The sequence below is a fragment of the Ovis aries genome, chromosome 2 (assembly GCF_016772045.2).
Source record: "Ovis aries strain OAR_USU_Benz2616 breed Rambouillet chromosome 2, ARS-UI_Ramb_v3.0, whole genome shotgun sequence".
NCBI lineage: Eukaryota > Metazoa > Chordata > Mammalia > Artiodactyla > Bovidae > Ovis > Ovis aries.
In genome coordinates, this window is record NC_056055.1 from 151,004,422 (window position 1) to 151,025,098 (window position 20,677).

At 45.3% G+C, this 20,677-nt stretch overlaps 1 protein-coding gene across 31 annotated transcripts in view; it reads right to left on the reverse strand.

Moving 5' to 3' along the window:
• Positions 1 to 20,677, reverse strand: part of PKP4 (plakophilin 4) — a 259,580-nt gene that overhangs the window by 7,631 nt on the left and 231,272 nt on the right. For all 31 annotated transcript variants that reach the window (XM_060409898.1, XM_060409893.1, XM_060409902.1 and 28 more), the window contains 6 exons: positions 16,619 to 16,802; positions 12,153 to 12,270; positions 10,516 to 10,707; positions 10,141 to 10,314; positions 7,010 to 7,160; positions 3,684 to 3,879 (listed from right to left, as the gene is read on the reverse strand). In XM_060409898.1, the coding sequence (XP_060265881.1) occupies positions 3,684 to 3,879; positions 7,010 to 7,160; positions 10,141 to 10,314; positions 10,516 to 10,707; positions 12,153 to 12,270; positions 16,619 to 16,802 (1,015 nt within the window). The remainder of the gene's footprint in view (positions 1 to 3,683; positions 3,880 to 7,009; positions 7,161 to 10,140; positions 10,315 to 10,515; positions 10,708 to 12,152; positions 12,271 to 16,618; positions 16,803 to 20,677) is intronic.

The window sequence follows — 20,677 nt, forward strand, 5'->3', positions numbered from 1 at the left end:
AAAGGCTCCCAGGCATTTGGCTGTGTGGTCAGAAGCTGTGGTTGGAATGAGCCCATGACTGCTGACCGTGACCACACATCCCAAGGGTCTGAGGGCCCTGCCAAGTTGGCTGGAATACCCACTGAACCATTATTAGGCCTTCTTATAACTTTCCTATCATGTATACCTCTTTGTAAACACGTGTGTCTGTGTGCTCTCATATTTGCTTTGGAAAATAAGGTCAGTTACTGCCTCCCCTCTCTGAAGACTGTCTGTTGAATGTTGGTGCTGTATTCGAGCACCACTGACCACAAGTCCAGGAAGTTCAGCTCAGGAGTTGGTTCTCTCAGTCAGCGGCCTCACCATGAAGAGAAGCGGGAATGTGGGAATGCGGCCTCCTGCCTCAGCAAAGGCCTCAGCAAAGAACACCTCGTGAGGGTGGTTCAGAGGCCCTGAAGAGAACTGAACACCTCTGTCCTCAGACTTCATTTTGATATTGAAGATTTGATCTGCTGTCTTCTTCCATTCCTTATCTTCCCAACTAAACCCTCAGGACATGGGGGAAGAAGAGAGGTGAGCAGACTGCTGGCACCTCCTCCATCCAGTCCATCACAACAGAATCTGGGCTGTGATGATTCTGAGGCTTCAGCAGGGGGGTGGCACGTAGGCAAGTGCAGGAGCCTCACAATCTCAGTTCCCAGAGGGGAGTTAAGGGAAAATCTGGGTCAGACCCAACCACTCTAAGACTTTTTAAATTTAAAATTTCCAAAACAGACAACAGAGCAAGGAATACCCTAAAGAAGAGAATGCATAGGAAATTTCAGACACCTGTGATGGTCCTGCAAGGTCTCCACAGCTCACAGCCACCCACTCTCAGCTGGGGTCTTACACTGCTGTTGCTGCTGCTATTGCTTTCCATCTTTAAGCTGGGATCAGGTCAGGAAAGGCAGACCTCAGACCTGGCTCCAAGGACTACTCCACAAACCGGACAGCAGGGGTGTGCCAGGTGCACACCGTGACACCAACAGCTAGGCCATGTTTTTAGAGACAGGTTCTCTGAGCAGAAACCCGACTCCTGAGAAAGCAAGGAAGTTTCTCTGCCCTCCCTTTGCAGCACCATTCCTGGATGCAATTACGTAGTCTCATCTCTAATTTCTCTCATCCTATCTTCTCAATACTGTTCAACTGGGCATGTCTCAATCCTAGTCCTACCTGGCTGAGCAGCACATGTGATATGCGCTCACCTTCAAAACACTTTCTGCATGGGGCTTGCAGGTGTGGCTGGGTCTCTTTTGAATGGTCTGGCTGCCCTTTTTCAGGTTCACTGCAGGCTCCTCGTATCTCCTTGACCTCAAACCATGAGGGACACCAGAGGCCTCAGGCCTCTTCTCTTCTCTATCTACATCTCTTGTTGATCTCATCTCATTTCTCTTCTCTAAATATGCCATCTACACCCTATGACTCTCAAATTGATCAATGGCCTGGACCTCCATCTTGAACTTGACTCGAGTATATTCCACTCCTGACCAGACCCTCACGTGGACATCTAATAGCCATCTCAAGTGTATCACATCCCAAACTCTGGTCCTCCCTGAAGACCTGCTGCTCCTGCCAGCTGCCCCATGTCGGTAAGTGGCACTTCCATCCCATGGTCTCTTCTGCCAAAGACCTCAGAGTCATCCTTGACACTTCCCGTCTTCCCTGCTGCTCATTTAATCCTTCAGTAAATCCCGTTCACTGATTCTACTTTCCAGCATGTCAGGATCGACCACTTCTCCACCTCAAGTCCTGTCACCGTTAGTCTCATTAGGGGTCAGGGGAGAAGAGGTTGTGGCGTCACTGGTTACTTTCAGGGACATCGGATCATGCCTCTCCTCTGCTGTACACTCTCCAATAGCTCCCAGTTTTGCTCAGAGTAAAGTCAGAGTCCTCTGACACTGATCCACAGGCTTCTGTACTTCTGGTTACTGTCACTCCTCCTCTTCCCTGCTGACTTGCTCTGTTGTAGCCCCTCTGGCTTCCCACCCTTCATCACACACACAGGTGCTCTTCCATCTCTGGGCACTTCCAATTGTTCCCTTTGCCCCCAAATGCTCTTCCCTCCCTCCTCCAGGTCTGTGCTCAAGAAGCACCATCTCTTTGAGGTCTTCCTGACGACTGTTCTAAAATTGTAACACCCCCCTCCTCACCCTGGTGAGCCCTATAACTATCCCTGATTTTACTACTTGCCACACACTCAGCACCATCCACAGTGCACTGCTCACTCCACTAGAACCTCGTCTGCTCTACCCAGGGAACCTAAGTTGCCTGTGGGTGGGTGTGACCTGCACACCGCTGTAGCACATGGCAGGTAGGCAGGAGACAGATGCGTGGTGAGTGAATTCAAAAGAAAGTTAAGTTTATGTTCAGAAGAAAACTTGATTTGACCTAGGACTCTCTGAATCTGTTTTGAAAAAAAAATTAGACCTTTTTTTTAAAAATATACAAAGATTTTGGCACTGTTTCAGCATTTCTGTAGTCTGCTCTTATGCCTTTCAAAAATAAAGGCTATCACAAAATTTTAAGAGCACAAAATGCGATTTTGGTTACTCTTATGGAAGAGGGAAGAGAAGGGGAGTTAGTGGAACAGGACCTTAGCTTTTTCTGTAATGTTTCATTTCCTTTGAAATAAAAAGGAGTGTGTGTGCACTTATTACTAATGAGATAAAAGAGATACATACATAAGATACATACATACATAAGAAAAAAGGGACTAAAAGGAAATACGGATAATGTTGATAGCTGTGGTTTCTGTGGAGTGAGACTATGCTTTGCTACATTATTCTTATATTTTATCAACAGAAATTATTTCAAAAGTATATACAATGTGACTTCTAGCACTGATGCTCAGCCAACTAATAAATGTTTACTAACTGGGGCCAGGCTTTGTTCTAGACACGCAGGATACAGCAGTGAATAAAAACACGAAGCGCCTGCTACTGGCGGCGTTAGACGCCAGAGGGGCCATAAATAAACCAGGGAAGCCACTGCCCTACGGAGGCGATCTGGGGGGGCGGGGCATTTTACAACTGGAGTGGAGGTGTGTCCTACACTCCCACTTCCTTGAAGGACTCTCTGATCTGGTACTAAGGCAAATTCATAGTCACCGCTATGGCTCTGTGACAAGAAACCTATTTTTGCCACCAGTCCTGCTGCTGCTTCATCACTTGGGTGTCACCCAGAAGCGACATATGATCCAAGCCCAGGGCTCATCCTGAGGCCACACGTATGCTCTGCTGCACATGGTGATTTTAGTACCTTGTGGGAGCAAATAATCCCAGAACTGAGAATTTAGGAATAAGTTCTTGCAGAACAGGCCCCGGAGCCTGGAGCAGAGCCAAATGTCCGAGGGAGATGGGTCTTCAGGTTTTCCTTCCCATGACACATCTGATTCTTCCAGGAGGCAGAATGACCGCATGTGGCTTTAGGGACAGGACACTAGTAGGGCTAAGGGATGCTCCAAGAAAATAAAGAGCAGAAAAGGGGCCACATGACCATAAATACTTCTCCCAGCAAAACAGGTTTTAACTGCTTAGCTTATTGGCATGTAAGAAGTGCAGAAATAAATCCCTCCCAACAGGAAATGCATCCTTGACCAAAGCCCTTGTCACAGGGCCAACCCAAGAGTGAGGGCCTGGGGCTGGCACCCCCTTGCAACAGCTTGCCTGTCTCCTCTGCCCTTGGTGATGTTCACCAGCTTCTCTATGCCTCCCGAGTCAGCCAGGGCCTTGGCGTTCTCCATGTTCTTGCTGGTGACCTCGTGCAGGGCGCAGCAGATGGCCGCCACGGTCTCATCCGACAGCACGCTGGGGCCGGCGCCACCTGGGAGCCGGTTGACCAGGTCTCGCATGGCGTATTTCCCTGCCCAGGACAAAAGAGCTCATTCCGATTCTGGAAGGGACCTGGTTTTTGTTATTATTGTTATTGAAAAATTGTGACTACATGGTCTCTTTAAAATAAAACCTCAAAAGAGACAATAACAGGAAAGAAAAAAAATTCCACAGTGAAGAAGGAAATGACAAACATTTTAACTGTAAAGGGCAGGTTAACATCACGGCCAGGCCACTTGGGGACATGATTGGTTTATAAAACTTCACTGCACATTGCTAAAAGAAAATGTAAATCAGGGTGTAAAACTGGTATACTAATCACGTTGCTTTAGTTTCCACTATTATCATGAATAGTGAGAATAAAGGAATTATCATAGTAAATATTGTTCTCCATTCAATTCCCATGCATCACAATTACAACTTCTTAAAGCTTTTAAAAACTTTTTTTTGAATAAGTTTTAAGCTGATCAAGTAAGGCTGCCCAAAATACTTCTCATAACATCTTTCTAGATCTCAACATGTGAACTGGGTAGTTACATATTTTCATCAAGTTGAGGGTTTCTACCAGTTGGTCTGACATCTGACATCAGTAACGTGTTTGTTTCTTTTAAAGATGACATAAATACAATTCTGGTATGAATGAGTATGCTGGATGTCTCAAGAGTGATGTAATAATAAAGTTCCCAACAGGACAAGGCAGGGGAGCCCCCTTGCTCCTGAAGCATTTCCCTACAGACCCTCAATTTCCCTTACTCTTCTCCAAAATGGAATTATCTCGAGCTTTTCCCATTTAAATTATTGACTGACAAACTGGAAATTAACCAAAGCACAAGTAAATATTTTCTTAGTTTTTTCCCCCTATGCTAATAATAATTGAGTGGATGCTACATGCGGTTTTTATTGAAGACCTATTTATATACAGTGGTAAGCAGGAGAAGACAGGGCCTGAATACAAGCAAGCTCCATAATTTACAGCATGTCAAGGGAAGACTTGAGCTTTACTCATAGAGAATATTGTTACCAAGAGTGGAAAAACAGTGATGACATCTTAAGCCAGAAGACAAATATGGTTTTTAGGAAAAGATGATAAGTGAGCACTTGTGATTGTGAATACTTCTGAACGACCAGAAGGTCCGCAACATGTAATCTGTCATTTTGCTAAGGCATAGTTTTAAACTGCACTCTGGAAGTTTGGGAGAAGGCTGCTCACTCCATCTGTGAGCGACCCTAGCAGTTCTCTCAGAGCTTGTGGCCCAGACAGCTGGCTTGGTCAGAGTCAAGTGAATACGCAGGAACTTTCGTGAACTCACAAAACTGTGTTTCCTCGTGAAGAAACGTCTCTGGAGACAGAGTCCACTGCTAGTGCTGGACGTGAGGAAAGACTGAAGGGAGTGGTTCTTAGGAACAGAAATGCTGGGTAAATCAGAGTCAGATACTAAATCTGGGAGGTGCTCACACTGCCTAGGAAGGAAGGGATCTTCATGGAGAAACAAGAAAAAGTGACTCCTGAGTAAATAAAGCTGGGTAAAGTAAAGCTCATCAGTGGAGGGAGAAAACGTTCACTGAAGTTTAAAAGTGGGTGAGGAACTCTCAAAAATACAAGGAGGCACTGAGAGAAGGCGAGGCCCCGGAATGCACACTGGTCTCCACACAGGTCTTGGCTCCCATGGAATTGGGAGGCACCCTCTGCTCTCCCACTCTCTCCTCCATGTGTGGAATGATAGGCTGCAAGGCATCTGTGGCCAACCCTTTATTTTTTAGCAGTAAGAACTCCCAAACTATAAATTCAAATAATATAGATGTAACAGAAATAACTTAAAAAATCTCTCTCTGGGGACCTAGAGGATTTCTCTCAAGGAAATGTGGGAGCTAAGAGCTATAAACACATCTACTGGAATCAGGCACGAGCTGGAGTATGAACAGGCTGTGGAAGAAGCTCCTTTCCTCTCTGTGAGGTACAGTTTGGCTCCACGGAGGAATGGTGTTTTAAGAACAGGATAATCCAGGCAATGACTTAAAATAGCACTGCTGTCAGGCACTGTATGAGGGGCCATAGAGAATTCTCAGTCGCTCTGTAAGGTAAACCTTCTGGCCCCTGTTCCTCTCCCTATCTCTCATGGGTATTTTAATAAGTTCAACATACATCCATTAATCCACATAAGGTCTTGTCTAATTTCTCCGCCTCCTCCCCTGACCCGTCACCAGCTATGGGTCTGGCGTGGACCTTGCATTTTCACAGCAAGTCTACTGTGAGGAGAGCTGGCATGGGCAGCTTCCTTTCAGAGATGGAAACCAAGGAGGGGTTTTCAACTGAGATGAAGGAATGGAGCCTGGTGGGCTCAATGCAGGACACCCCAGGTTACATAGCCACTGAGCAGTGGATCCAGGGTTTAACCTGAGGCCCGCTAGAGGGTCTCTGATCTTTTCTGTATGCCACACTCTGCTTGGGATGGTGGCCATCCCTAGGAGGCAAGCAAGGCAAGCTGCCAAGAGTACAGAACTTTGAAGAGGAGCTCATTCTCAAGTTAAGTGCTAGCAAGTGCTAGCCACATTTAAGGGAGAACACCTCCTAGAATTTTGTACCTTATATGCCTCATTTGCCTTTCCCTCATCCTGACCCTGCCCTGGGGTCAGGCCTTGGGGCAGTGGCTGTTTTGGTGTGAGCACTTACACAGATCTGAGAAGGAAAAGTTATAAAACATTCATGTGATTTCTTTTTAAAATTTAGAACACGGTAGTATTGGTGAATTAGCAGATATAAGTCTCAAAAATCAGAAAAGTGAGAATCAAACCTTTTTTTGTTGTTTAAGAAATGAATCTCTTTTGGGAAACAGTCACGGGTCAGTGGAGAAGGCAGAGAAATTAGACAAGACCTTATGTGGATTAGTGGGTGTATGCTGAACTCATTAAAATACCCATGAGAGACAGGGAGAGAGGAAAGGAACAGGGGCCAGAAGGCTTACCTTACAGTTAATAAGCCTACCTCTTGCTAAAATGGAGTGGTCAGAAAGTACAGACACAAGGGTACCAAATACACCAAGAAACCAGGGACTAGGACTCAGTTGCTAATCATTTTAAATGTCATATTTTTATAAATCAAAAGAAGAGCTTTATAAACACTGTCATTTCTCTTTAGAGTTCATCAGGTCACCAGAACATACCTATGAGCTCCTTGTTGCGAACATCTAGGGCCATATTCCTCAAGGCAGTTGCCACAGAAGAAACAACTCTATCGTTATCCATTCTCAGAAGCTCTACAAGGATGGGGAGCCCTTTTTCTTTGCGGACGGCTGCTCGGATATATGCTGCAAACTAGGAAACAAAACAAGGTAATAAGCAATTATAAAACAGAGTGCAACTCTCAGGCATTACTGTCACCTAAGAAATATGTTTTCAAAAATGAACTAATAGATTAAATGTTTTCTTTCCAACTGGAGATTAAATCTGTGATGCCAGTCAAGAGAAAACAGTTTGGGAAAAAGATAAGCTAGGATGACTGATTTAAAAAGAAATCCCAAAGCCTGAAAACCTCAAACCACCATCTGGCAGATATTTTTGTGCAGAAAAGAGAAGGCAGTGATTACTTTCTACTTCAGCTACATAAACATGATTAAGGATGGTTGGCGTGTCTTCTCTGCAGTTGGCCCCATGCCAGGTCCAGAGGCTATAAATAGCATGGCAGAGCTGGTAACTGATCAGTGCACATTAGAGAACCTGTCTCCATCCAGTCATCTTTTCCCTGTATTCTCTGCAACAATATTTACAGTTTAGTAACCCTTCAAAGAAATTGCTTGGGGAAAAAATCCCTTGCCTTGGAAGAAAAGGAACTCTCCAGGAACACTGAGCATCATAATTTATACACATTGGTGAAAAAGTAAGTATATCTGTGTAAAATGCTTTATCATTCAAGATTAGTTAGCTGCTGTTGCTGCTTTTTTAAATTCCACAGTCTAAAACTTCTTCCGTGATTAAGAGGCAAGTCTGTACAGTGAGTCAGTTTGGGCACCACATGAATTGGAAATGAACACGAAGTCATCAAGGAAACAGAAAAAGTAACATTTGAAAATGGGTCTTTAATCTTGTTTTGAGCTTTCACTGACATTTTTACCAATACAAACTATCTTTCAAAATTTAGGATAATTGAAAAATGTTGCTCATAAAACATCTTAATACTTTCCTGCTGTGGTCAAGACATAAAGACAAAGATCTGCCAGCCCTTTGTATTATTTTGAACGTGAAAATATGTGATGACACTTCTTTAATATCAACAGAATGGATTTTTAAAAAACATAAATAAAACGAAAAGATGCATTTCAAAGATCCTATTAGCTTTCTTCAGGTCAATATTCCTGTTTTCTAAATCAAATGAAATCTGCAGGGGAGACATAATACACAACTTACTATCGGGTAAAGGACTTGGGCAGCTTTGGCAACTTCTCCCTCTGAAACCTGCAAGGACAGAACCAATGCCTGTCTCTCTTGGAGACAACTGGCTCAGTTTACCTCGGGTGCCTCCCTTTCAGAACGTTACCACCATCACCACTCCCAAAACAGCTTCTCACTTGCTCACATCTCTCACCACAACTATCTTGTTTTCTTAATGAGTCCAATATTTTGATTTACTATTTTCGATACCTTTGAAGTCACTTCCATATAATATTTACATTTTAAATGACTCTGCCATTTAACTTCTATTCACTAAAGGTCCCAGAAAACAAAATTCTACAACTCAACTCATACCTATTTTAATTATTGTTTTTAAAATCACCATATGATTCTCAGGTCATAAGGAGCTGGAGGTGAACACCGTATCACCAACATAAATATTTATTAATACTTATGTGCTGGGCACCGTCCTAGGTCCTCCACATTTATCACCTCATTTAATCCATAAAACCACATAATGAGGTGGGCATTATTTCCATTTTACAGATGATGAACCTGAGGACATGAGGATGAATCTGAGGCCTCCAGCTAGTAAGGGAGGTAGGGCAGGATTTGAAGCCAGGGGTTTGGCTCCAGAGTCAGTACTTAGATGCTATTAGTACTTTTAATGTTTTTAACTAATTAATAGTTGATTTACAATGTTGCGCCAATCTCTGCTGTACAGCAAAGTGACATACACATATCAAGAACAGTAACAAAAAAACCACAGTGACTTAGCACTAGGCCTAATTATTTATATATAAGCATAAGAACAGCTGGCTGCATGCTAGCAATGCAATACTTTTCACTCTCACGGAAAAAAACAATGCCCAGCCAATTTTTGTTTTGGGAGGTGGTGATGGAGGATTTAACCAAAAACAAGCATTATAATAATTCTACTAAAACATACTTGTTGGCAAACTTCTAGAGGTTGAAATGTTTCAAACAAGGATTGTCTGAGACGTCATCAGATGATATTTAAAAAGTTCTGAGAACTTGCTTATAGTGGTAACAGTAGGAAATCACCTTCAATTTTCCTAATGAAGTCACACATTTACCAGTGGAGGCAGAAATTCTGCCACATGTAGGTTCTGCAAGTATTAGAAAGGAACGGAGGCCCAATCTCAGCTCCAATTCAAGCCCTTGGCATCTCTTACTAGGCTCTCCAACAGAATCCCAGCCTCCATGGCTCCTGACTTCAAATTCACTCTCAGTGCAGCTGCAGATGGGCTCCAGCAGTGTCCACGTCAGTCTGTCTATGTTGCCTGTCTGCTTAAACCCTTTCAGCGGCCCCTCTGGTCTGAAGGCCAGGTTTTAGCTCCTGAAGCTTGGCCGTCAGGCCTGGGTACGAGGGCCAGTTCCACCATGGGCACTCCTTGTCCCCCTGCACATCTCAGCCACCAGCCTGTAGCCTCTGCCCATGACGTCCTCACTGTGAGGGCTCTTGTCCCCTCTTGTCCCTTTATCTGGAAAGCTCCCTCTGCACCCAACCTCACACTGGGCGGGCTTCATCTGCTCATTCTTGAAGGCTCCATTTGGGCAGCACCATCCCCCCAGGAACTCTTCTCTACCTCCTGGAGTCCCTCCTTCCTTGCCTTTCCCTCACCAGGCTGGGTTAGAGGTCCTCTTCCAAGACCATGGAGTCTATACAACACTTACTCAGTACGTCTGGTTTTCTCTTTCACCTTCAGTTTCTCATGGGGAAGGGCTATGTCATATCCACCCTCGGATCCCCAGAGCCAGCTGCAGCCTCCTCACTTTTTTGCCCCTGCCCTTTAGCCAGCTCTAAGCGCCTTCTCTCGTCCCTTCCCACTGGCCATGGCTGGTCTGACTGCATGGAGGTGTGGACGAGCGGAGGACATCCTACCTTCCAGTTTCCAGCAGAGAGGTTCTGGAGTGATCCGGCAGAGCCTTCCAAGGTGGCTGGGTTGGAACTTTCTGCTAGGAGGGTCAGATACGGTTTTACCACCGATGGGTGCCACAGCATCTCAACGCCTTTGGGGGACTTCGACAGTCCTGGGATAGGACCGACTCCATCCCACTGAAAGACAAAGAACATGCGCTGGTGGAGGCAAAGTGAAGACAGTATTCAACATCTGAAAACATTCCTTTCTGCTGGACTCAGCCAGAGCTACGCAGAAAAGCTGAATCATGAGAAAAAATGTTTTCTTGCCAAATATGTGATTTCTTACTCCCAGAGAAATGAAACTTTTAAGAGTTTCATATCAAATAAAATGCTAACTTGATCCTCTTGTGGTGTCCTCTTTTTCTTCTTCTTCTTCTTCCCCCAGCAGCTTGGCTCCGAATCTTTGCTGGGAGACTCTTTTCCGAGTAAGTCATCCAATTCGTTCAGCCCCAGCAGCCGGGCCTGAGGCACCTCCAGCTCCAGCCGATACGACAGGTTCCTCAGGGTGCACACGCAGTTCTCCACGGTCTGAAACCCAACACGGCGCAGGGTTAAAACCATCATAGCGTGTCAGTGCAAAATGCTTCTGTACCAAGCACCAGTGGTACTAAATACATGTAGAATATGAAAGAACTGTTTTTCACTGATGGGAACCTGCAACCTGAAAGTTAGAACTCTGATTCCAGACTGTTGGTGGGACCCCAAGCTCACAGAGTGTGCAGAGCCACCCGAAGAAGAGCTGAGGATCTGATTTCACACTGAGTGAAATGTGCGGGGCTCTGGAGGGAAGAACACCCAAGGTTTCTGCTTCAGGGCTGCTGCAGTGGCAGATGCCCCCAAATTACCAGAACCCCACTCCTCCTCATAGCTGGGAACTCTCATCATGACAGCAGCTGTGGCCAACCCCCTCCGGCACAGCCCCTCCCCCAAATGCCATCTTTGTCCTCTTCTTCCATCTCCCACCTCTCCCCTCCATCTGTGGAAAGTTCCACGATCTCTTTCATTCTACATTTTGTCTTCTGTACATGGTCTTTTGCCCCTCAAAGTCTCTATCACACCTCTAATTGGGAAGCCAACTGTCTACTCAACCAAGAGTGTCAAAAACCAAGTTCAGTTTTGCCCCGCAAGCGCTCCCCTTCCAACTTGTTTACTCCTCTCAGTTTCATCTGCAGATCTTTTGGTTCTATGAAGCTCAAATGAAAACCTGGCCGTCACTCTGAATTCTCCTCTACCTCCTCCCAAGCCTGCCACTCATCATTCGTTTCTCTCACAGACCCTTATCTTCAAACCCAGGCCTACTTGCGGCCTCTCTCTGTCCAGCCCAATCTGAACCATACATGACTGGCCTGCCTTGGGAGTCTTGACACATTTAGTCCCTCTTTCCTGTTTCTCCCCACCTTCCCCAGCCTCTGATGCCAGTGCAGACCCTGGATGATGAGCAGAATGCCTTGTACAAGGGCTGGGATGGAGGAAATAGGAGGGGAGGATAAGGGGCTTATGCTGGGAACAGAGGGAGTAGATGAAAGGCAGCAACCTGGGATGTAGAGAGGGGCATCCTTTGGTACCAAGGCAGGTCGGGCAGAGAGGTGGGGGGGATTCCAGTGCCTCAGTCAAGAACTTTTACTCAGTAAATACTCAGATGCAGATGGATCTGATTGTAGCAGCAGGGGATACAGAATTAGAGGGAACAGCAGTGGGCAATCACCTTGACACTGAACCCAGGAGAATCACAGAGAAGGTCTGGACCCTGCTAAGGTTCTTACCACATGGAATCACTCAGTTTTCACAGTTCTAAGGCTATTTTCGTTAAGTTCTCTTGTCTCTGTTAACTTGTAATTTTTAGAGACATTCTCCCTTTAACCTGGAGCGTAACCTAATGAAGAGGAGAGGGTCAGGAATTCCAGCCAGAGTCAAGGGCATGCAGACGGTGGTGGTCAGCAGCTGTCGTCCTCTGCCAACCAGCATTCACTGACCTTGCTGTCGTAATCGGAAGTGTTCACACACGTGTGGATCACATACAACAGCGAGTCCACCAGCCCCTCGCAGGACCGCATCTGCTTCCTCGCTTCCTCCCCAGCAGAGCTGAGATTCCTATACAGGCAGAGACACAGGGGAGCTCATTAGCCATGGAGCCTTACCTTAATGATCTGAGAATGGACGACAGAGCAGCGTGTAAATCTGGTCTAAGGAGGCGTATGGAGCCTGCATTTTAAAGTCTCAAGAGCTCATAATAATAGCCAGCCCCTCATTAGCCACGAACAGAAGACAGCAGGGACACTTGAACTTCGTATCTCTCTCATGACAGGTCACTTTCCAACCTCCTAAAAGGATTATTTTTGGGGCTTATCCTGAGTTTCCTTCTATGTAAAAAAGGAGGAATAATAGTAACTATCTCATAGGATTGCTGTGAGGAAAAGATGAATTGCTACAGATAAAGCAATTACAAAAGTGCCCACCATATGAAAGGATGTGTGTTAGCCATGCGTGGTTGCTATATTCAGGCAGTTTTACTTTCCTTGTAAGGCCATAAGGTCTTGGCAGTCCCTGCACCTATTAAAACATGTTTTGCATGTAGTAGGTGGTCACAAATGCTTCTTGAATGAACAGAGGAAACATCACTTCTTATACAAAAACTTCAAGTTAAATGAGAACACTTGGTCATGTTACAATTTTCCTGATCTTTTAAATTATTAAAACTCTGAGTTGTTTTTAGGTCTCATCCACACTGAAATTTTACTATCCATTCAATTTTGTGAATTGATACCAAATTATAAGGCTCTATTTTATGTGCCATTAACAAAGTAGTCTAACTCTGCAATTTTGCAAAAATTAGCCTTTGTAAAAGGGACTGAGAATGACTTCTCTTTTCACCTTTGTTTTTCTGAGGCCAAGGAGATACTATCACCTATAATCCCTCTGCGGTAACCTCTATGCTGCACTCAACAGCTGCCCTCTTCTGTTCCTCATACCTCTCTGGTTTTCCTCTCATCTGCTGTCTTCCTTCTCAGCCTCTTCTGCCCATGGGTCCTTCTGGGGGTGCACAGGGCTATACTGGTCCCTGCCTCTATCTTTCCACTCTTCCTGGATGGTGTCCTTCTGTTCCTTGGATTTAACACAAGGAATACAACCTGTGGACCCATGACCCCTAAATGTCTATCTTTAGGGCAACCCCTCTCAAGAACTCCAAACTCATTTATCCCGATAGTACTGTATGGATAGCTAATTAGATATCTCAAGTAGACCAGCCAAAACCCTCAGTTACTCCCCACTCCCCTCTGCCTGACCTCATCAACAGCACTCCATGCTCCCAGCTGATCTGGCCAAAGATAAAGGCGCTGTCCTTACTTCCTCTCTTTTCACTGTCTATCACAGTCAGTCAATGAGCAAATCTTGTCAGCCTTTCCCTCTATAACATACCCCACTCTGCCTACCTCTCTCTAGAGCCTGGTCTCAGCCACTCTCATTGTTTGCCTGGATTGATGCACAGCCTCACCTTCTTGCCTCCACTGTCCCCTACATCACAGTCAGAAACCATGCCCACTCCTGTGATTAAAACCCTGTTTCCCATGGCACTTGGCATGTGGTACAGACTCTTTCCTGTGATTTAAAAAATCTGACATAACCTGGCGTCACTCTGCACCTTGCACATTAAGCTCCAGCCTCGAGCCCGTCCCTGCCCCGGAGTCTTTACACCCCTCGTTTCCTTGGCCTAGAGTGTATCCTCCTCACCTCCCTCACAGGCCCTCATGTGAGCAGCTTCTGCAGTATTTCAGATGCAGGCTGAAACTTTACCTCCTATGAGAGACCACCTGACCTTCAAAGTACCCAGCTAGTAACTCTTGCTGCTAAGTCGCTTCAGTCGTGTCCGACTCTGAGACCCCATAGATGGCAGCCCACCAGGCTCCTCCATGCCTGGGATTCTCCAGGCAAGAACACTGGAGTGGGCTGCCATTTCCTTCTCTAATGCATGAAAGTGAGAAGTGAAAGTGAAGTTGCTCAGTCACGTTCCACTCTTTGCGACCCCATGGACTGCAGCCCACCAAGCTCCTCCATCCATGGGATTTTCCAGGCAAGAGTACTGGAGTGGGGTGCCATCACCTTCTCCGCAGTAACTCTTAGGTCACCCTATTTTTTCTAATGACATCTGTTATTTTCCTATTTACCTATCTTCATCAATAGAACTTTGTTCTATCAGAGCAGAGATCTAGTCTGTTTTGGTCATCACTAAATGTACACAGAAGGCATTTGCCAAATGTTAATAGCTCTGAACCACTGGGGGAGCCTGTGTGTCCTGCTCCTGGGCTTTCCCTGAAGCCCGGCAGACTGGCTGAGTGATCACAGTCTCCCCTTTCAGGCATGGGGAGAGGATGAGATGCTGACCCACGAATCAGCAGCGGCGGCCACGTGACCTGCTTGGTGATGCAGGAACCTGAGTCAGGGAGTTGGTCTGTCCTCTAAGAGCCTGACTCTTGTCACCACCACCGCCCCTGCCCCCACCCACCGCCCCTACCGGTTCTAGGCGAAGGAGCCCACAGTTAACCATTCCAACAGGGGAAGGCTTCAGAGGAGAAGCCCTCCTGGTGGCTCAGACGGTAAAATGTCTGCCTGCAATGTGGGAGACCTGGGTTCGATTCCTGGGGTTGGGAAGATCCCCTGGAGAAGGAAATGGCAATCCACTCCAGCACTCTTGCCTGGAAAATCTCATGGATGGAGGAGCCTGATAGGCTACAGTTCATGGGGTTGCAAAGAGTTGGACATGACTGAGCGACTTCACTTTCACTTTCACTTTCAGAGAAGCCCAGGCCCCTTCCCCTGCTCCCACAAACTCTGTTGTAGAGATGCTTAGACAGCTTAGCTTAAATGTGAAAAGCGCTCACTGTGTTATCACTACATGAAGCATTCTATACAAGCTGAGTCCTCACAATTCTGAGATGGTATTATTACCCCTGTTCTAAAGATGAGGAAACCAAGGTTCAGAATGGGACAGTAAGCCAGTCTGTCTGAGGCAGAACCCTAAGGTTTGTTTCAAGTTCCCAGAAGCCTTGGCAACAGCTGATGAGAACGACCAGCAAATAAGGAGCAATACTGTAACACTTAAAGGAGGCCTTCTGGATTTCAAATGCTAAAGATAATGACTGAAAATAGTATTTGGGTTCATTTTCATTTATTTATAGAACTCAAATCCAATGACTGTTTAAACTACACCTTTCTGAACCCTTTTAAAAGCAAAAAGGTTTCAACTATTACATTAAAAAAGTTTAAGTCACTCAGACGTGTCCAGCTCTTTGCAATTTCATGGACTATACAGTCCATGGAATTCTCTAGGCCAGAATACTGGAATGGGTAGCCTTTCCTTTCTCCAGGGGACCTTCCCAACCCAGGGATCGAACCCAGGTCTCCCGCATTGCAGGTGGACTCTTTACCAGCTGAGCCACCAGGGAAGCCCAAGAAAACTGAGTAGCCTATACCTTCTCCAGTGGATCTTCCCAACCCAGGAATCGAACTGGGGTCTCCTGCATAGCAGGCAGGTTCTTTACCAGCTGAGCTATCAGGGAAGCCCAGATTTAAAAGGACTGACGTCTAATTAACAGGCATTGTATCAGTTTCAGGTGTGCAGCACAGTGATCTGACATCTGTATGCACTGCGAAATGATCACCACAGCGAGCCTGTCACCACACAAAGTCAAAAACACTCTATTTCTTGTGATGAGAACTTTTAAGATTAACTTTCTTAAGTCTCTGTCAGCTTTACAACACGACATTGTTGACTATAGTCACCACAGTCAACCAGGGCTTCCCTGATGGCTCGGACGCTAAAGAACCCACCTGCAACCTGCCTGCACATTAACGTTCAATCCCTGGGTTGGGGGGATCCCCCGTCCTAAGAAATGGCAACCCACTCCAGTATTCTTGCCTGGAGAATCCCCACGGGCAGCGGAGCCTAGGGCGCTACAGTCTACGCAGTCGCAGAGAGTTGGACACGACTGAGTGACTAAGCACAGCACACACGGCACACAGCTACCAAGGTGTACACTGTATCTTCATGACTTATTTATTTTACATCTCAAAGCTTATACCTCCATATTTTGAATTTAAACAAAAACCAGGCTACAAACACATTAGCAATCAGAATGTAATAACCAGAAAAACGCTGTTAAAGTGTAAAACACTGGAATTTTGGCAGTAACTTTTCAGACTGAAAGGTTTTTTTTTTTGACTAGTCTATAGAAGAGTCATTTACAAGATAATGTTTTTCAAGCCACTAGTCTGTGCTCATGTTTTCCTCACAGAGTAACAAAGTCTAGTGGTTTAAATTTTTAGACAAACTTGAAAACTTACATAGATATTAATGAAAGTGAAGTAAATCATCCTAAAATCAACTTAGCTATGACACATATTATTTAATCAGACAATCGGAAAGAATAAATAAAATATCTACCTCAAGCAACCTGTTGTATTACGCAGAACGAGTGAAGTCTGAAATTTAATTTTATGATCATCATCAAAAGAAGAGTTATTCCATCCAGAATGTGGAACGATCACAGTGTTTGTCAGGGTCGAGAGAGCATCTCGGATGATTGTCATCTTTACAGCATCACATGAGGATAAATTCCATAGAACTCCTAAAGAAGGCAGATTTTAAAATCAAATCATCAATTAGAAATCCTGCAGTTTTAGAAATGAAATGAACATATTAGCATTAGTTGATGGGAACTCAGTCTGTTCCAAATCTAATCTATGGCCTGAACTCACACCCAGGCTGGGGCTGGACCTCTAATAAATGTTGAGTGAACATATATGAGTTTCTGGTACATCACCAAGTCATCCTTAGGCAAGATGACTGTGGTTTTGCAAAGCAAAGCAGAGTTACTCCATGAGGAGGATGGGCACAATCTAATCAAAGATCACAAGTATGATGCATCTGTGATGGTTGTAAAAATGAGGTTCCTATATTCTCTTTCATTTAATGTTCTCTGTGACAAGCCATTTTTACAATTTAGTACTTGAAAAGAACTTCTCTTTCTCAAAAGACTTACACTTTTTCTTCATCACACTTCCTTTTCTTACTTTCGCTCGTGGGAAGCTCAAGCATAAATATTATGTGTGCAGTGACTTACTGGCACAAAGAATGGTTACACATTTGCTTCGTCTCCCTTATTTAGAAAAGGTTTAAACATTTGTTTCCACGTTAAGAGTGTTTTTAGTATGTGCAAATTACTACCATTCCTTTTTGGATACAGGCAAGACACTAACAATAAATTAAAAGCTGCTGATACTGTAATTCGTATCAAGATTCCAAGGACAACAGACCCTAAACGTAGCTTATTAGAGTGTTACTTGAATTACAAACATACTTGAAGTTCTTCATTTCTGTGTCAACCATAAGAGGTTTATTCTTACAGCATGCATATTTTCTAATAATTACTCTTTAGAAATTAGAGAAATTTCAAGATTATACCTACTCTAATTTTTACATCAATGCATTTTCCTAAGAAGGAAGGGGATGGAGGAGAAGTGGTGCAGCTGGTTCCTCTGCACTGAAGTCCCTCAGAACCCTACACTCCTGATGTATCCTTGGCAAGGATCCTTGCTTTCATCAGTACAGTGCTTTCAGAATTATCAGCACACAAAATGTTCGAGGCCCTGTGGAGGGGACAGGGTTGGCAAAATCTGCTCATGTCTATGGAAGCACGTCAGGCTTGTGAACGTGACTGAAGAGTGTCAGGCTGGAGACAAGACTGAAAGCTGCTGCTCTGGGTCTGGTGACCAAGAGGCCAGCCTAGAAACTGCACCGCCTCCCCTGGGCCTGACAAAATCGCAGGGCCCTTTAAAAGGAGGGAGGCAGGAGAGAACTGACAGGAGCTTGCTTGCTTTCTTTATGAAGGGAGGAGGAGGGGTAGAGGCCAAGGCCAGAACCAGAGAGAACACTCTGTGAACCGGGAGGACCATCATTCCCCACGTCTGCCCTGACCCACCCTCAGGGCTGCCGACGGTCAGTGATGGAGGCAGATGCAGGGCTCCGTCTCGGGTCCTGGCTGCTCTCTGCTCTCACTTGGCTTTGGCTTTTGGGCCTCACCGACTGGGTTTCCTTTCTTCCCCCAAGACACTCTTTCACCCTTTCTCTGCTCCTACCCTTTGGGGTGGGACAGCCCACCATAAGCACAGCTTTTCAAAAACCTCAGCCTTAGCGGTGACCTACCTTGTTCGGCTCGGACTTGAGGGAGATTTGGACAGTCCAGAATCACAGAAAGACCCTGCTTTGTCTCTTAGAGCTTGTCCTGTCCACCATGACAGACCTTTGCTTCCATAATTATTTTGTGGCAGACGCACACGGCAGGCGCTCACAAAATGAACTTCAACTCCACAGGCGGCCCTACTTCTCTACGGATTCTGAGGGTTCTGCTGGGCTCCTGGAGGGGTGCCAGGGGAGGGGTGGGTGGAGAACTGGGGCCAGGGCTCTAGATCCTACCCCAGTTCACCCAGAGTGGCTCCAGCCTCTTTTCTCAATACTGAGCTTCACTTGTGTGTTGCTGTTTTGAAAACTGGGTTTTGGGTCTAAAAGACATTTAAAAAGGGCTGTATTAGGGGAAAAATATCTGAGGACGGATGACCATAGAACAGACCTTGGGAGCTAAGAGTGAAAAACGAGTCTCTGAAGGTTGGCTCTGACCTCAATGAGAGGTGAGCTGAGAGAAGACAACGGGTTGAGGTGCAAAAGGGATGGTGACAGCAGCTGCCACAAATAGGGCTCTACGATTTCCTGCCAGCCAGTTGGGCCTCACCACCCAGGGCGCCGAGGAGGCCTGCATCTGGGGCAGCGTGTGGCCCAGAGGCCGTGGTGGCGAAGGTCGTCTCCCAACTTTCCCTGCTGGCAATTTTATGTCATGTGATTCCTAAGGCCATAGAGCAATTCTTCTGTGAAGTCATTTCACAGTCCTCACTCTACAGAATTCTACACATGGGGCAGAGCTGCATTTTCCAACAAGCTACCTTCTACTTCACAGAATAAATGCATCCCAGTAAAATCCACTTAAGGCAAGGTTTATGGAAAGTAAAGTCTATCATATTGTAGGCTATAGGTATAAAATGAGATATATCTATACAGAAAAGTAAACAGTGTTGTCACAAACTTCAGGTGAAACCATGACTAAGAAGAGGGCTGGTTCTTAGCACACTTATCTTGAAGCTGATGTCTAGAGGTTCTCTGATCGCTGGCAAAAAAGCTTGTTTCTCATGGTTCCTGCCTCCACTCCTGGCCCCTTCTAAGATCTACTCTGGCAAAGGATAGTTACCAGGTTTGTAGATTGGCCTGATTTTCTGTCCCAGAATGAGAATTTTGTCTGGATCTTTCTGTTCCTTGTCCAACATTTAGAATGATCAGTGAAGTTATATGTCATTTCACAGTCTACTACCAGCCATTACATCTACTTGGGACTAGACAGCAGAATGTTCACAAATCAACATCAACAACAGTAACTTGGCCATTTTACTGTGGTCTTACTCTTTGCCAGGCACAATGTGCTTTACACACAATACCTTAAAGAGTCAAGACACACAAAATAAACTTTCCATTTAATGATTTGGTAGGCTTGAAATTCCACATGTTGACTTTTTACAGTATGATGAGCATTTATCTTTTCTAAATCTAGTATTAATTTAAATGTCATTAGGCAAGCATAGTAGGTAAGAAATACTCTTTCATTCTATGTCTGGTTACACTTATGCAGGGCACACAACAGGAGCTCAGGAATATATGTTAATAGATCCACTTAAATAGCCTGTATTTGTTTTTAGGTTTCTGTTTTACTGCTTGCCTGTCAGATTTAGTTCCTAAGTATTCCTTCTTTTTCACTTCTTTTCTGAGTGTTCTCAGAGTATCCTTTCATGTCTGTAACTATAGAGAGAGGGTCAGAACAGTGGTGTGGATTTTCAAGGGAATTCGCATCAGTTCAGTTCAGTTGCTCAGTCATGTCCGACTCTTTGCGACCCCATGAATTGCAGCACGTCAGGCCTCCCTGTCCATCACCATCTCCGGGAGTTCACTCAGACTCACGTCCATTGAGTCCGTGGTGCCATCCAGCCATCTCATCCTCGGTCATCCCCTTCTCCTCCTGCCCCCAATCCCTCCCAGCATCACAGTCTTTTCCAATGAGTCAACTCTTTGCATGAGGTGGCCAAAGTACTGGAGCTTCAGCTTTAGCATCATTCCTTCCAAAGAAATCCCAGGGCTGATCTCCTTCAGAATGGACTGGTTGGATCTCCTTGCAGTCCAAGGGCCTCTCGAGAGTCTTCTCCAACACCACAGTTGAAAAGCATCAATTCTTCAGTGCTCAGCCTTCTTCACAGTCCAACTCTCACATCCATACATGACCACAGGAAAAACTATAGCCTTGACTAGACGGACCTTAGTCAGCAAAGTAATGTCTCTGCTTTTGAATATACTATCTAGGTTGGTCATAACTTTTCTTCCAAGGAGTAAGCATCTTTTAATTTCATG